This window comes from Myotis brandtii, unplaced genomic scaffold (genome assembly GCF_000412655.1).
Source record: "Myotis brandtii unplaced genomic scaffold, ASM41265v1 scaffold190, whole genome shotgun sequence".
NCBI lineage: Eukaryota > Metazoa > Chordata > Mammalia > Chiroptera > Vespertilionidae > Myotis > Myotis brandtii.
The window spans coordinates 3750202-3767418 of NW_005357076.1; the positions used below are offsets into that span (position 1 = coordinate 3750202).

Here is a 17217-nt window from a genome sequence, read left to right on the forward strand (position 1 = left end):
CCCCCCCCCCCCCGAGTGCACAAATTTTTGTACACCAGGCCTCTAGTCTATATATATAAAAGCCTAAGCAACCGTTATAACTGGTTGACCAAATGACTGGTTGACCGGTCACTATGATGCACACTGACCACCAGGGGGCAGATGCTCAATGCAGGAGCTGTCCCCTGGTGGTCAGTGCACTCCCACAGCCAACCTCCCGCAGTCCCTCCCCCCTGGACTAGGCGAGACAGCCCCGATGAGCCCAATTGCCAGCCAGGGTGAGGGACCCCACCCGTGTATGAATTTGTGCACCAGGCCTCTAGTTTGAATCATAAAATTCTTCATTGTGGGTGGCTGTCTTGTGCATTATTGGATGTGTACTGGCATCTCTGGCTTCTGTCCACTAGAAGCCAGTGGAATTCCCCCACCTCTACCCAATGTGACAACTAAAAGTGAGGGGGAAAATTGCTCCTTACGACATTGAGAACCACTGTTGTAAGTAAATAAGGCAGCATGTTATAGAACAAATTAAACTGGGATTCAAGAAGTTGGGTTCTAACCCAGCTGTTTTGTCTTTAACTTTGGGTTATTGGAGAAAATATCTAACCCAGCAGTTCTCAAATTAGGTAGAGGGTAGTATTGCTAAATCAGCTATATATAATATAATGAAGAGATGAGCCCACTTAACTTTCTTGGGCCACATATTTTTTTATTTTATAATAAATAACAATTTTAATTTAGGTAATAATGCCATAGCTTGTAACAAACCAACTCCTACACCATAAACTAGAAAATATGCAAAATAAAAAATATTTTAAAAATTAATTGAAGGTATGAGAGAGCTGTCAAGGTAGCTAAGACTTGATGGGACAAGATCCCTGAGAGGAAAGAAAATCTTAAAGAGTTAGGCTGACATTGTAAAAGTTATTCCCTCAGGGCATTTGTAAATTCTTGGTGCTGGGTGAAAGGTTGAGGATTTAGAATAGACAATGGGCACTTACTAAGACACAGAGAAGCCATCAGAACTTTTGGCAATTTCCAGAGACAAAAATTGGAATTTGGAGCAGCCAAGGCAGTCAGAATTGAGATGTCATGATCCTGAAGTTCTCTTAACACACTAGAATAAACCTGACACTCAGCAATTTTCTCTTTTGAGCTATTTGCCAGATTTGTAAAGCAGCAGGATAAGAGGACAAGACATAAAACAGAAGACCTCTAATAGGCAGAGTAGTATTTTTGGCAGTTCGATGGTACCAAACAGAACCCACCAAAGAGTAGGGATGCTAAACCATACACTAGGATTTCAGGTGAGATTTCAGGAGAGCTAGAGCATAGGAGTGGGGATAAATTAGAAGTAGATTGAGCCTTTCAAAAGTGCAATCCAAGCTTGAGTTGGCCCAGTCCTTGATCTGTCTTTATACTAGTTGCCTTCTTTTTAGTGAAAATGTTTTTATTGATTTTAGAGAGGGGGAAGGAAGAGGAAGAGATAGAGAAACATCAATGTGAGAGAGAAACATCGATTGGCTGCCTCCTACACTCTGCTATCCCCCACCCCCCACAGTGGGGATTAAATCTGAACTTGGGCATGTGCCCTGACTAGAAATCAAACTGGAGACTTTCTGGTACATGCAATGATGCTCAATCAACTAAGCTACACTGGCCACAATAGCTGCCTTCTACAGGAAGACAATATCACCAGCAGAAACACTGTAATTTATTATGAACAATGTTTAGCATTTAATGAAAATTATCAGGCAGACCTAGAAATAAACCCAAAAGAAAAGACAAAAGAAATGGACGCATATTAAAAAAAAAAAAGAAAGAAAGAAAAAGAGAGAAATGGACCCACAGATGACTGAAGCTTTTAATTTTTGGATATGCAATTTATTATCACTGTGTTTGAAGAAAATAAATGACAAGGTAGAGAATTATACTACAGAACTGGGATCAATAAAAAAGAATCAAATAATTTAGAAAATAAAAAACTTGATTACTGAAAAAAAATACCTCATAGATGTGTTGAAATGCCGATTGGACAAAGTAGAAAAAAGTAGTCAACTAACTGGTAGGTGAGTGCAAAATATACAAGCTGAAGTTTGAGAGGATGAAAAGTACAAGAAAGAGTATAAAAGATATTTGGGATACACACACACAAAAGGCATAAAACCTATGTAATTGGTACCTCAATTGGAAAGAGAGCAATTCTAAAGAGATTAACAGCTGAGACGTTTTCTAAAACTGATAAGAGCATCAACCATAAACTTGAGAAGCACTAAAATTAACCCTAGCAGGATAAACACAAGAAAAACAAGAACCAAGTACAAGGTGAAAGTAAAAAAAAAATTCTCAAAACCAGCCAGAGAAAATGAAAATAATATATTCAAAAGGGCAAAAATAAGACTAACAGTTGGACTTCTTAATAAAAATAAGAGAATCCAAAACATAATGAAAGATCATCTTTAAGAATATAGCTCTCAATGTAGAGTTCTATACTCACTGAAAGGCAAAATAAAGACATTTTTTAAACAAATAAAAACCAAGAGAATTCCCACACTACATGTAATACTAAAGGAAGTTATTAGGCAGAAAAAAAATTACAAACTATAGCCATTTCAACTGTGCTCGTATTCAGTGAGCCTTATTGTGCTACTTAAGAGTAGTAAAAAAAAAGCAAAAAAAGTAAAGGATTGGGAAAGAAGCAACGAAACCGCTATTGTTCACAGATATTATTACATACATAGAAAATCCAAAAGACATATTATATAAAATGTTCTACATTTTGATTATGGTGGTTGTTCATTGTTATTTAGTAAAATATATGTGAATTTTACTATATGTAATCTATAATTAATATCTGAATTAAATGTCCTTTCAGAAATAAATGCTATGATAGAGCTAACATTTGCCTAGTGTAGGCTGTCTTCTACACTTTCTAGCAACATGAAAGGTGGGAGTTGAAAGAAGTCTCATTTCTTGACAGGCCTGAGATTACTAAACCATACAAATCATGGCCCACAAATATTTTGTTAGGAATGTGACAGTCCTGTGTATGTTGTTCTAAATTATTTTCGACCTCTTGGCTAATGAAAGAACTTTATCTTTTGCAGTTATAACAATCTAAAAATGGAATAGGAGTTAATAACTTAGTTGTTTATATTCATAGTTAAGAAATCTATATTCTTTAAAATCTCAGCTGGTAAGAACTCTTTTCTATGAATGCCATACATGGGCATTCTGAAAGATTGCTACTTAATGTGTTCTATCCACACCATCACCAGCCTATGCCAACAAGATCATCATTTAAAGCTGCTTTGGCTATAGTAGAGAAAACATTTTCAAAATGATTTATAATAATGTCTGTAGCAGTAGGAATTGTGATGATGTGCTGACATTATTCTTCCAGCTGCTGAGGTTGTTTTCCTTTAGAGCTGGCATTTTCCTATTCCACTTACTGTGCTACCAGAACTGCAAATCACAATTGACCTTACCTTACAGAGAACTGAGTGTTTTCAAAGAACATGAAAACTTAACTAGCAAATGGGATGACAAGTTTCTTTAAGAATGTAATAACATGAAGACAAGTAACTTCCAAAATCCCACTTACTTATAATGAAATCACTAAGGGCACGATGAGGTGATTATCTTACATTATAAGCTCCTCAAGGGCAGGAGACTATGTAAAGTAATACGTAGATTACTTGTCTTTGGGGAATGGGTCCTTGGTACTTTGTGACTGATCCAGAAAGAGAAGCATTCACCAAGGCCTGACTTATTTATTTTTTTTAAATAAGTCTTTATTGTTGAAAATATTATATATGTCCTCCTTTCCCCCCCATTAACACCCTCCAGCAAAGACTGACTTATTGAAGTAATAGATGCTTAGCTGCTAAAATGTTCTGTTTCCATCATACCACAGGATCACAGAACTTGAGTCAACATTATCAGATCACCTAATACAATTGTTTTTCAAAGTGAGAGATGAAGGATAGGCAGCATTGCTACATCACATAAGTGAGTTTTCTCAACAAATAAACAACCCTACACTCCACTCCCCTTCCCCTAGACTCCATCACTCCCCACCCCCTTTCTCATACCTCTTTCTTGAGGATGTGTATTTTTTAAAAAAATATATTTTATTGATTTTTTACCGAGAGGAAGGGAGAGGGATAGAGAGTTAGAAACATCGATGAGAGAGAAACATCAATCAGCTGCCTCCTGCACACCCCCTACTGGGGATGTGCCCACAACCAAGGTACATGCCCCTGACCGGAATCGAACCTGGGACCCTTCAGTCCGCAGGCCGACGCTCTATCCACTGAGCCAAACCGGTTAGGGCAATGAGGATGTGTATTCAAATACTCCTCACAGGGACTTATCAGGTTGAGGGGAAGGTGTTTTTAAGAAGGCAGGACTGTATTTACCAAAAGCCCACTCTGTGATTCTGATATGGTAGCACCAAGTCTTCCAGTTGAAAACCTATGACCTAATCTATTTTCTCCCTTTGAGCAATATTACAACTCAAACAACCTAGAAAGAATTCTGAAAGTATTTAGAAAAGCCTACAATTTATTCTTCAGTGGACCCATTTCATGGCTGCATAAAGGCCAATGTATAAAATGCATTATTTTCAATTTAGAATAAAAGTCTTACTGTTTTTCCCAATTTTTAGTGATATATTTAGTACGGTACAGGAACTTGAAGAAATCTATACTTTCTATATACACATATGTATGTGTGTGTATGTATATGTATGTATGTATGTGTGTGTGTGTGTGTATATTACATCAAAATTCTAATACACATACACACACACATATATATATACACATATATATATATTCATTTTTTTCAGTACAATCCTTACTATAGTAAGATGTTAATATACAAAGACCTTATTAGTATCTGCTGTCCAGTAGGCAATGAAAATCTGTAGTCTTAATTTTTCTAAAGTTTTATAGATACAGAAATGATTTCCTTGACCTGACTTCCACCATACCTAACAAGTTCATTCAACATTTATTAAAGGATAAAAATGAACAGAATCATCTTTTCTTTCCTGTTTTTCATCCCCAACTTCTTACTCATTACTTTTCAGTGTCCCCTTCACCTCGCCCTCCCCCTACCCCCTTTTCCAAAACTTGGAACTCAATTAGCCTGCGAGCAATGAAACAATGACTGCTATGTGACAAAACCACTGGGCTGGATGGATATAGAGGATGGATACCCAACTGTAATAGAGGTGGCCAAAAAAATACTACATTCACAGGCAACTTAGAGTAGAGGAATTCAGAGAATTACCTTTATAAAATAATAGAAAGTGGTTTATAGCCACCATGTCGCAAAGGAGAAAGGTCTCTGGAATTAAATACTAAGGAACCTAATTTTGTTATATTATTGCTAGATGCCACAAACTTAGCAGTGATCATTTAAAAATAGTCTACAGTGTGAGGTTTAAGGAACAATGACTCCTAATTAGTGTTATAATAAGTGTGTTCACCATTCTGGAATGTCATTTATGGTAAATTAAGGAACTACTGTCCCTCCCCATCTTCCATTAGTATTTTAATGCTAGGAGGTGGGAAAAGCTGATCCATATTCAAGAGGAAAGGAAGAAAAACAATAACAAATTGGCATCTCTTCTGTAGATTGCCCCACAGGCCAAGCATTTTTATGTTCTTAATCATTATTAAATGACTTAACATGACACCCAGAGCCTGGCGAATGATTGCATCCTGACATGAGAACGAATTACAAATGAAATGAAAGATCAAGCCGTATTAGAAGATTGCCTCTGGGAAATGAAAATCTTTAATTCTCTTTTATTATTGACATTTATTTGGCTGCCATGAATAACAACATAGCAAAGAGATTCAGCTATGCTTGTGCACTGAATAGCTTATCCCAGGGCTCAAAACTGCATTAACATTTATCATGTTTGCTTTTGTAGCTGACACCACTGAACAGATTCTCTATCCATCTTGTATTTATCATGCATTGCAGATATAGTACACCCTCTAATTTAAGTTCATTTTCATATAGTAGAAGCAGCAAAGATTACCAGTGTCTGTCCTCAAATAAATTCCTGCTGGTAAGCATTCCTAAGAGGGTTTAATATATTTAATAAGACCAAATTGAGTTGACAAATTCAGTCACAGGAAGAGGATGCTAATTTTAAAGGTTTCAATTTTTGGAAATTTGTGCTAATTCACAAGACACTTGTACAATATGTATCTCTGGAATAAAGCCTTAAAATAAATGTCTCTATAAAGAGCAACCAAATAGCATTTTATGAATCTGAAGGCAGTATGACAATTCTTATGAGGTAAGAAAGTCGGTATGCTTTTCACTTTTCCAAACGGTGTTCACTGCTAAGACAGGAATAGGCCACTACTATAAAAAGACAGCAATTCAGTTGTTATTAATGCAGGGGTATCTTTTCATGACTTATTTATTTTCTTTCTTGTACAAATTAACAACATGGCTTTTCCTGTCACAACAATAAAAGATTATACAGTACGTGGTGTCTTTGCTCACATGATCCTCTTTGACTAGATTGCCCTCCTTTCTTAAATATTTCCTAAAATTCAAGGCTTAGCAAGGATATCAATGTATCTGGGAAAAATAAATCACTTAATACTATATATCTGAATTTTGTTTGAAAAATTTTCTGTCCTTCTGTTTTTTATACTTTTAATTATGAAAAATTTTAAGTGTATATACAAGTGGATGTAATTGCACAATGACCATCCCCATATATTACAATTATTGACTCATGGCGAATCTCACTTCATCTATAACTCCATTTCATTATTTACTATGTATTGCATTATTTTGAAATAAATATCTGAATCTTGCTTTTGACAATTCTAAAATAAGAAAGTTGAAATGAATTAATTCTGGGGTCTCTATTCCCCAAAATTTGACAATAATTTATTCTTTTACCTTTTCAGGCATATTTATTTAGTTCAACAAAAGTTTACTTCATAGCCACTATAAAATCTTTATTGAGGCTTTATTGATTTCCTTCTCTGAGTCAATAAAAGCCCATATAATTTTTACCAATAATTAACAAGTGTAATTACAGTTTCTTGTATTCATATATCAATGTATATTAATTTTATTTCTGAGTTAGATCTCATATCTTAAGTTTTAGTGTTCAGCAGAGTACTGAATAAACACTAAGGTAAAAATTGCTTCTGTTTATAAGTATTAATTAACTGATTTATTTTAATCTTAATGGTTCAGACAAAATGGAAAAGGTCTGTATTTTGGCTTCAGTAGTAGGTAGTATCTTATTGACAATATTAATCATTTTTTTAAATTGTTTAAGCTACCACAACTCTTTTTTTTTTTAAAAAAAATATTTTTATTGATTTCAGAGAGGAAGGGAGAGGGAGAGAGAGATAGAAACATCAATGATGAGATAGAACCACTGATTGGCTGCCTTCTGCACGTTCCCTACTGGGGATCAAGCCCACAACCCGGGCATGTGACCTTAATAAGAATCGAACCCGGGACCCTTCAGTCCACAGGCTGATGCTCTACCCACTGATCCATACCAGCCAGGGCAATATTAATCATTTTATTTGATAAAATGTGTTAACTAGATAAAATTCCCATTTTATTTCTATGAAAATAGATGGCTGTGTAAAAACAGAAGTGAAGTTTTCTTCTTTAAGTTTAAAGCTGATGAAGTAACTTATATTTGGGTTATATTTGTTCATAGTTGGATAAATTTATGTTATTGTAGCACAGGTATTTGGTAATTAAAATGTATGTTTTTCAGGAAAGACATTTCTAGATTGACAATATCTCCAAAATATCACAGTAAAAAAATCAAGGTAGATTTACTCAACTGATTTTTCTTAAATTATCTTCTTGAAACTATTTTCTAATGCGATAGAAGGTACATATATATTTATTAAAATTATAAAAAAACTATACAAGGTACATTTTCACAGAAATAGAACAAAAAATCCTAAATTTCATATGGAACCACAAAAGACCAAGAACAGCCAAAGCAACCTTGAGAAAGAAGAACAAGGCTGGAGGCATCACATTTCTTGATTTCAAACTATATTACAAAGATACAGTAATCAAAACAGTATGATACTAGTATAAAAACAGAGACACATAGGTCAATGGAACAGAATAGAAAGCCCAGAAATAAACCCGGATATATGTGGTCAATTAATTTATGACAAAGGAACCATGAACATACAACGGGGAGACAATAGTCTCTTCAATAAATGGTGTTTGAAAAATTGGACAGCCACATGCAAAAGAATGAAAATGCAGCATTCCCTTACAACTTACACAAAAATTACCTCAAAAGATTAAAGACTTAAAAGTAAGACCTGAAACCTTAAAACTCTTAGAAGAAAAGGGGATAAGTTCCTTGACACTGGTTTGGTGACAATTTTTTTGGATTTGACACCAAAAGCAAAGGCCACAAAAGCAAAATAAGCAAGTGGGACTACATCAAACTAAAATCACAATCAAGCAAACAAGCAAACAAAGAACACTTCTACACAACAAAAGAAACCATGAACAAAATGAAAAGGCAACCTATGAAATGAGAGAAAATATTTGCAAATCACTTATCTGGTAAGAAGCTAATATCCAATATATATACCTTATACAACTCAACAAAAAACAAACACAAAACCAAACAAAAAAAATCAAACAAACACAATCTGAAAGAGCTGAATATTTTCCCATAAAAGACATTCATACACATGGCCAACAGGTACATGGAAAGGTGATCAACATCATTAATCATCAGGGAAATTTAAATCAAAACCAAAATGAGATCACCTCACACCTGCTAGAGTGGCTGTTATCAAAAAGACAAGAAATACGTGTTGGCAAGGATGGAAATGGAGAAAAAGGAACCTTTGTGCACTGTTGCTGGAAATGTAAATTGGTGTAGCAACTATGAAAAACAGTGTGGAGTTTCCTCAAAAAATTAAAAATAGAACTACCATATGATCCAGCAATTACACTTCTGGGCATTTATTTGAAGAAAATGAAAACACTAATTTGGAATGATATCTGTACCCTCGTGTTCATTGCAGCATTTTTTACAATAGCCAAGACATGGAAACAACCTAAGTGGTCCATTTGATGGATGTAGGGATAAAGAAAATGTATATAGACTTCTACATTTTCTTTATACATTTATACATTAAAATTACATTCAGCCATAAAAGAGAAGGAAATCCTTCCATTTGCAACAATATGGATGAACCTTGAAGGCATTATATGCTAAGTGAAATCAGTCAGACAGAGAAAGACAAATAAGGTATGATCTCACTTGCATGTGGAACCTAAAAACAACCGAACTCATAGATACAGAGAACATATTGATGATTGCCAGAAGTGTGTGTGTGTGTAAGCAAAATGAGTTAAGGTGGTAAAAAAAAAGTATGGTGTTTTAAATTAAATATAATAGGAAGAATGTAAATTTTGTTATACATGATTAAGCTCCATAATACTGGTTTTCTCACACAGTTTGCATGTTTTGAATTAAATATGTTAGAAAGGATATAGACTTTTGTTATAAATGATTAACCTCCATAATAATGGTTTTCTCACACAGTTTGCACATGTACCTGTAGCCATTATAGTGTCATCACTCCCTTGGGTGAAAATCACGACTCGCTGCCTCTTCGAGTTCACCTTTGGCAGAGCTTGGGTCTTTTTGGCTATCTCTTTAATGTCTTCAGTCTGTTAATTGAAAGGAAGAGGAAAAATTTCTCATAACCAGTATAATCAGACAAAGCTTTCTTAGAAGATTAAGGATTTAGACTCTCAAGTTTAAAAAATGAGATACTTAAACATCTATTATGAGTTATCATTTAAAAATTTTAACCACATACAAAAGTAAACATCCTCCTATATAATAAAAGAGAAACATGTAAATTGACTGTCCCTCTACTATGCTCACCAGCCAATCAGGAATGAGTATGCAAATTAACCTCATCGCCTCCCTGGAGACTGACAGCAGGTAGGAGGCAGCTCCCAGCATGGCCTGCTTGGCTGTTGCTGCAGCGACCCGGGAGCAGGCAAGTATGGCCCACAGGCAGCACCCAGCGTGGCCTGCTTGGCAGTCGCTGAGGTGTGGAGCAGGCAGGCCCTGCAGAGAGCAGAGAACCACGGGGAGCAGGCCTAAGCCATCAGTAGGACATTCCCTGAGAGCTCCCATATTTGAGAGTGGGCAGGTCAGGCTGAGGGACACCCCCCCGTGCATGATTTTCGTGCACCAGGCCTCTAGTAATAGTATAATAAACTCCAAGGAGCCCACCATCAAATTGTAAACATTTAAAATTTATTCATTTATACTTTCATCTACCTGCTTTTCATATTATTCTGAAGCAAATTCCAGAGACTATATAATGTCATCTGTAACTGTTTTAGTATGTATCTCTGAAAGATAACAACTTAACCATAACCACATAACTATTATCATATTTAAAAAATAAACACCAATCCCTTAGTATCAGCAAATATCCAGTCAATTTTCAAATTTCTAATAAAAATTTGTAGAGAGAATATTAAACTAGTTTAGGGGTGTACAGAGCATGATTATGCTGACTATGGAAATGATACAGTTACTATAATTCCAAATTTTTCAAAGAATTAAAATGAGAGGTGCTAACCATTTCCTACAGACTTAAATTTTTTTTAAAAGATAAAGTTAAAAAAATTACAAATTAATTCTAGAAACCCTGATGCTATTTTTCGTATCACACAAGCCATGCATAACATTTTTACTTTTGTGTGTGTGTGTGTGTTAATCTTCACCTGAGGATATTTTTCCAATTGATGTTTTTAGATGGAGTGGAAGGGAGGGATTGGGGCGGAGGGCAGAGAGAGAGAGATATGTTGCTTCCTGCACACACTGTGACTGGGGTGGGATTAAACCTGCAACCCAGGTATGTGTTCTTGACTGGGAATCAAACCCATGAGCCTTGGTAGGCTGACGCTCTACCACTGAGCCACACTGGCCAGGGGAAGTTTTACAACTTAAATGTTCTTGACCTGAAATCTAACTCTTAAGCTATAGGTAGAATTTTTAGAATCATGCTTTCAACAATTTCAGATAATTTCAAAATCCATGTCTGAATTCAGTGAGCCTCTAAAACAGCCCATGGCTTGCATTTGTTGGTTTATACTCCATCACTGTGCAAAATTTCAAACAGTATGGAGAGAGAAACACAACCAGAGGGAAAAGATATTTGCTTGGCATAAAGGAAGTTAATTAGGATATACAGGATGGAAACATTTAGGTAAGCAAGGCAGACAAGTCATAATAGTTACAAACAACATTAGAAACCATAGAATTTTTAAAGGTATGACAGTCTTTAGTAAAATAGCTGTATGCTGTTTGTTCACTAAGTACTTAAGAAATTCCAGATGATACATGAAGTTAGGCTTCTACTATACCTAACATGATAATACCAGAGGACGGCTGTTTCTGAAAAGAAGAGCCACTTGAGGTATAACAATGCTGCTGACCTTTCAAACATGCTGACTATTTCACTTCTGGTTGCTTATTTTAGAACAGAACTAAGCTTGAACTCAGATTAAGATGAGAAAAGAAATTCCCTCAGTTTTGGGGAAAGTCTATTATAAAAAGACTATTATAAATGACTAGTAACAGCTGAAAGGACCAAAAATGCCATATAACAATGTCTTCACTCTCTCAAATAAATGTATACATTTAATTAAAATGACTCACATATATTCTCCCAATTGTCTTGCCACACATATATTTTACTACTATAGGGTTTTTTGCTTATGATTGAATACAGTTCATATTTAATAAAGATAAGAGGCAAACTCCAGGAATAGATTCACTTTATCATCTTGGGAGCAGCATCTTATGCATGTTCTGGATGTTTTTTATATAGAGGTTTTTCTTCAAGGTGGTATAAGGAATAAATTAAGAATGATATTCTATGATTGTCTTCTACCCAACTATGTGGGGAAAAAAATTTTTTTATGGAGCTTTGTTAACTTAAAGAAACCTTTTATTATTTTTAAAATTGAATTTATTGGTTAATAAAATTACACAGGGTTCAGATATATACTTCTACAATACGTCATCTGTGTACTGTATGGTGTGCTTACCACCCCAAGTCGAGTCTCCTTCCGTCATCATTTATCCCCTTTACCCTCTCCCACCTCCTCCCCCCTTCCCTCTGGCACTCCCCATACTGTTGTTTGTGTCCATGAGTTTTAAAGAAACCTTTCTATGTCTCAAATTAAATCCTATAAAACTGGCAATTCGAGATTGAAGTAAACTTTCCAAATAAAGAACATAAATCTTTACAGATGGTTACACTTTATTTCTATCCACATCCACAGTTCATACAAAACTCCTTTGTCGCTCTGGGATAACTGGCAGTGAGCACCAAAACTGAACTTCTCTCTAGGCCTTGAGGAGCCACTGCTTTGCCCTCAGGAGTTGCTCCCCATCTACTATAAAAACTTTTCTTAAAACCTTAATTTTGTCTTTCCAAAGCTACATATTTCTAATTTTGCTGTCACAGCCAGAAGATTATTTTCCCTTATATGTGGGCTAACATATCTTAACAGAATGATGAAATTACAAGGGATTTAGAGTATGACACACCTGGACTTGTGCATCTTGAGCAGGTAAATAAACCCCTGTGACGCTCCATTTCCTCATGTACATACTAAGAAAATATTTATGGTAGGAGATGTTGGGAGAGAAGTATGCTATAATTGGTGGGTAAAAATTTGGAGACAATCAGGATATTTGCATATTCTCATAATTTCTCCCCTTAAGATATTTATTCATTACAAAAGGAAAAATAGTTATGTTACAGTGAAAGAAACTGACAGACATAAGTTTACCCTGGTGATCAAATTCAGCAATGCTAAAGTTAGGGGGCAAAATAGGATATTTGCATAGTCCCAAAATATTGCCCTCAAGATATTTATGAACTATAATGGGATAATAGTAACTTTACAGAGGATACACTGCAAATACCGCCTTAACACAGTGATCAAGGTGAACATCACCAACAATAAGACATCGGGACATCATGTACGTCCCTGATACTTTGCACTGAGAAGGGCCCATCACTTCTGTGATATTTCTGGAAAACATTCATAACATCTACTTAATTATGTAAAAATGTCAGACAACCCAAATTGGGGGACATTCTACAAAATGAGTGACAAGTACTCTTCACAAGTATCAAAATCATGAACAAGGAAAGACTTAGAAATTGTCACAGAAAAAAAGAGAGACTAAGGAGACATGACAATAAAAGCATTGTGCAATCCTGGATTAGATTCTGGAACAGAAAAAGGAAATTAGAGGAAATTGGTGAAATCAGAATAAAGACTGAAATTCGGTTATTGGTATTATATCAATGTTAATTTTCTGGATTTGATCATTATGCCTTGCTTATGTAAGATATTAAGATTAGGGGAAGCTGAATAAAAGGTATCTGGGAACTACTATTTTTGTAATTTTTCTAAGCCTAAAATTATTTCAAAATAAAAAGTTAAAAATAACTATTGTGAGGATGAAAGAGGATAAGGTGAAAGAGGTTAATGCAACATTTAGCACATGCTAAGTACTTAATAAATATTAATTTCTTTCTTCTAATAACAATCATTTTAATACTCTCCCAAACTGTCACATCCTGAGGTTGCCCTCCAAATCTCCAAAAAGGGCCTCAAGAGTTGAGTAGTGAGAATTCAATTATGTTCTCTAATAAGGAAGGAGAAAAAGGAAAGGGGGGACGAGAGGTAGAAGAAAGCTCATACAATTTAACTATGAGCCATGTTTATAGTTCCAAAAGAGCTTATTAAATCTTAACTTCTCTAGGCAGTGGTATTACTGTGTCCTCATTTTACAGATGCTGAAACCAAGAGCCATGTATATAGCTCTAAAGTACTCATTAAATCTCAACTACTTTGAGCAGTAGATACTATTACTACAGATAAAGAAACTGAGTCACAGAGAGGTTAAATAATTTCCTAAGGTCATAATGATACTAAGTGGTGAAGCTAGGTTGAGCATTTACAAAGTGAGACTCCAGGGATTACAGTCCTAATCACCACTCCAAGCTATCCACAGATTATACTACTTCTATGAATTTAAGCAATGTGCTTTCTGTTATCACAAAACTATATAGCAGGTTCATCCTAAATCATTTTTCTGCCACATTCACAAATTATCACTGATCTTGTATTTAAGTTTGGTATTTTTTTCTTAGTTATTCTGGCTTGTATTTTACCCTAGTAAATTTCCTTTTTTATTGGTTTGCAAATAACTCTTCCTTTTCTTTTATTTTTTTATTGTTGAAACAGACATACCTATTCCTACCCTCCTTTTGTCTACTTCCACCCAGCCTCCATCTCCACTTCCCTCTGGCCATCACCACACTGTTGTCTGTGTCTATGGGTTATGCATATATGTTCTTTGGCTAATCTCTTCACCTTCTTTCATCCAGTTCCCTCTACTACCCTCCCTTTTGAATTTCAATATATTTCTTATTTTCCAAGGTCATTTGGAAATCTAATCTCCTCTTCCAAATCATTAGAATGTGAGAAAGATGTATAGTTTATATGGTAAAGAGTACGGAACTTGGAGAGCTGAGCTCTGGTTCCGGCCCCATTATGTATTAGCTATGTCACCTTATATAATTCATGTAGCCTATTTTTTATCTGTTAAATTGATATGGCAATACATGCCCTACCTACTTTCAAAGGTGTGTGTGAATGTTAAATGTATTAATGAAATGTTGGAAAAGGTTTTATAAACTATGAAGCATTTTTTAAAAATATTTTTTTTATTGATTTCAGAGAGGGAGAGAGAGAAACATCAATGATGAGAGTGAATCATTGATAGGCTGACTCCTGCATTCTCCCTCCTAGGATTGAGCCCACAACCCAGGTATGTGCCCTTGACCGGAATCGAACCCGGAACCCTTCAGTCTGCAGGCCGATGCTCTATTCTCTGAGCCAAACCAGCTAGGGCTGAAGCATTTTATAAATGTTAATCCATTGTATGCCATAAGCATTTGTATATGCAAGCTGTGGACTTTCCCCACATGCCATGCGCGTCTATATAAAAAAAATATGTTTTCCCTAAGTGGCAGCCCTGACCAACTTTAAAATAATTTTTCGTGAGAATTTTCAGCTGAAAATATTCAAGAACACCCGAATTGTGAGTAATATATTTATTTTTATAATATTCATTGCAAAATGATTTTTTAAATTATTTCAAAATATCATGGCGTGTGGAGATGGTTTCCGTTTTGGTCGCGTAGCAGTTAACTGGTTAAATTATGCTTCCATTTTCACTAGCGATTATGTTAACAGTTTAAACTTAGCATTGCCCAGCTGGTATGGCTCAGTGGTTGAGCATCGACCTATGAACCAGGAGATCACGGTTCGATTCCTGGTCAGGGCATATGTCCAGGTTGCGAACTCCATCCCCAGTGTGGGGCATGCAGGAGGCAGCCGAACAATGATTCTCATCATTAATGTTTCTATCTTTATGTCCCTCTCCGTTCCTCTCTGAAATCAATAAAAATATATTTAAAAAATTTAGCATTGTCTTTCAAGTGAAAGAATATACTATCTTCATTCTATTTTTAACAAGCTGGTAATGCAAACATTAAACAATACTATCATGATCTACCTATTCCTACAGAATACCAATTGTGGTAACCCCTCAGATTGCCTCACTTAACCATGTCATATTCTGTTTTGTTTCCCAAAGAGAAACTCCTATAATAACTATGGTGTTCACATGATTGCCACTCTCCAGTCTATCTCAGACTCTCTTCCTTCTCACTCACTCTGTTCAGTGACACTGACCTTCTGTCAGTTCTTGGAATGCAATACGTAGTACATTCTGCTCTTTCTTGTTTGAGAATTTTTGTACTCTTCTTCCCTCTGTCTGAAATTTGTTTCCCTGTTTGTTGAAATTTGTTTCCCTGTTTGTTTTGCTTTTTTATGTCATGGCTATATAATTGTATTTTTCAAGTTTTACTTTCTATGACCATCTCATTCAAAATAGAAACCCCTCCCACATTCTCCTTCACAATACTCTCTCTGGTCATTTCTATCTTGTCCTTCAGGATTTATCGAAGTGATAGGCATGTATCTAGTGCTCAGTAAATATTCGATGAATGAGTAAATGATTAACTAAAGAGAATTAGAAGATCATCTTATCTCTTTCCCTTAATCTGTTTTCAAACTGTCCTCTTACAGGATTCAGTTACCTAGGAAAGAAGCACTATACTCTTTATTCAGCAGCGCTTGACTTAGAGTCTTATTTCCAGAAACTCTGGGTAATATTCACTGTGTTCTTCATATTTGTGAGAAACACAGAAACCTGAGAAAAATCTTGAAGAATTATTTGGGAATCAAGGTCTCCTGAATCCTCTGTGTGGACTTATCTATCCAGCGCTGATCAATGGAACTCTCTGTGATGATATATATGGTTTACATCTACACTGTCCAATATGGAAGTCTCACTCAAAATGTGTGCAGTGAGACTAAGGAACTGAATTTTAAATTTTACTTAATTTTAATTTAAATAGCCACATGTGGCTAGCGGATGCTGTATTGGATAGCACAGTTCAATACTTTTCTCTCCCAGTGGTATAAGACGACAGTCACTACTGGTCAGAGAAAGCCTGCAAGTCTGGCTGGGACCTCCAGGTAGAGTCAGGGGCTGTGGGGAAAGTTGGAAAAGGGAAAATAATTGCTTTGTTTCCTCAACAATCAGAAGTATTATATCTTAGAAATGTAAAACAAGGAAATTAAAATTTGTTGCCTAGAGTAAAAATAAATGAGTGATCCAGTAGAGAAGGTATGAATTCTGTTTATCATTTGGCACATACTCTGTTGTACAGAGAATGAAAATACAAAAAATATTTGTATTTAGGTTTTGGAGTTGTTTTTTCCACTTTATTTAATTTAAATCCCAATTTTCAATACAGCTTTTAAAAGGCTTCATAATAAAACGTGCTTTTAAGTACCTTATTTTTATGTAGGTTCTAAAAATACAAACCTTTAATCAGTTTAGCTCAAGATAAGGTAGATTTAAAAACACACTGCAGTCTGAACTGATTTTTCAGAGTAATAAAAGCCTCATGAAACTTTTTACCTTAAGAATTGTCATTTTAAATTCTTAGCAGGTCTGTCATTTAAATCAGGCACTGTGCAATTTTTCTATCA

The 17217-nt window shown here is 35.4% G+C and overlaps 1 protein-coding gene across 1 annotated transcript in view; it reads right to left on the minus strand.

Moving 5' to 3' along the window:
- ADK (adenosine kinase) overlaps positions 1–17217 on the minus strand; it is a 470150-nt gene that overhangs the window by 74472 nt on the left and 378461 nt on the right. The window contains exon 9 of the mRNA XM_005864654.2: positions 9594–9708. Coding sequence (XP_005864716.1) covers positions 9594–9708 — 115 coding nt within the window. The remainder of the gene's footprint in view (positions 1–9593; positions 9709–17217) is intronic.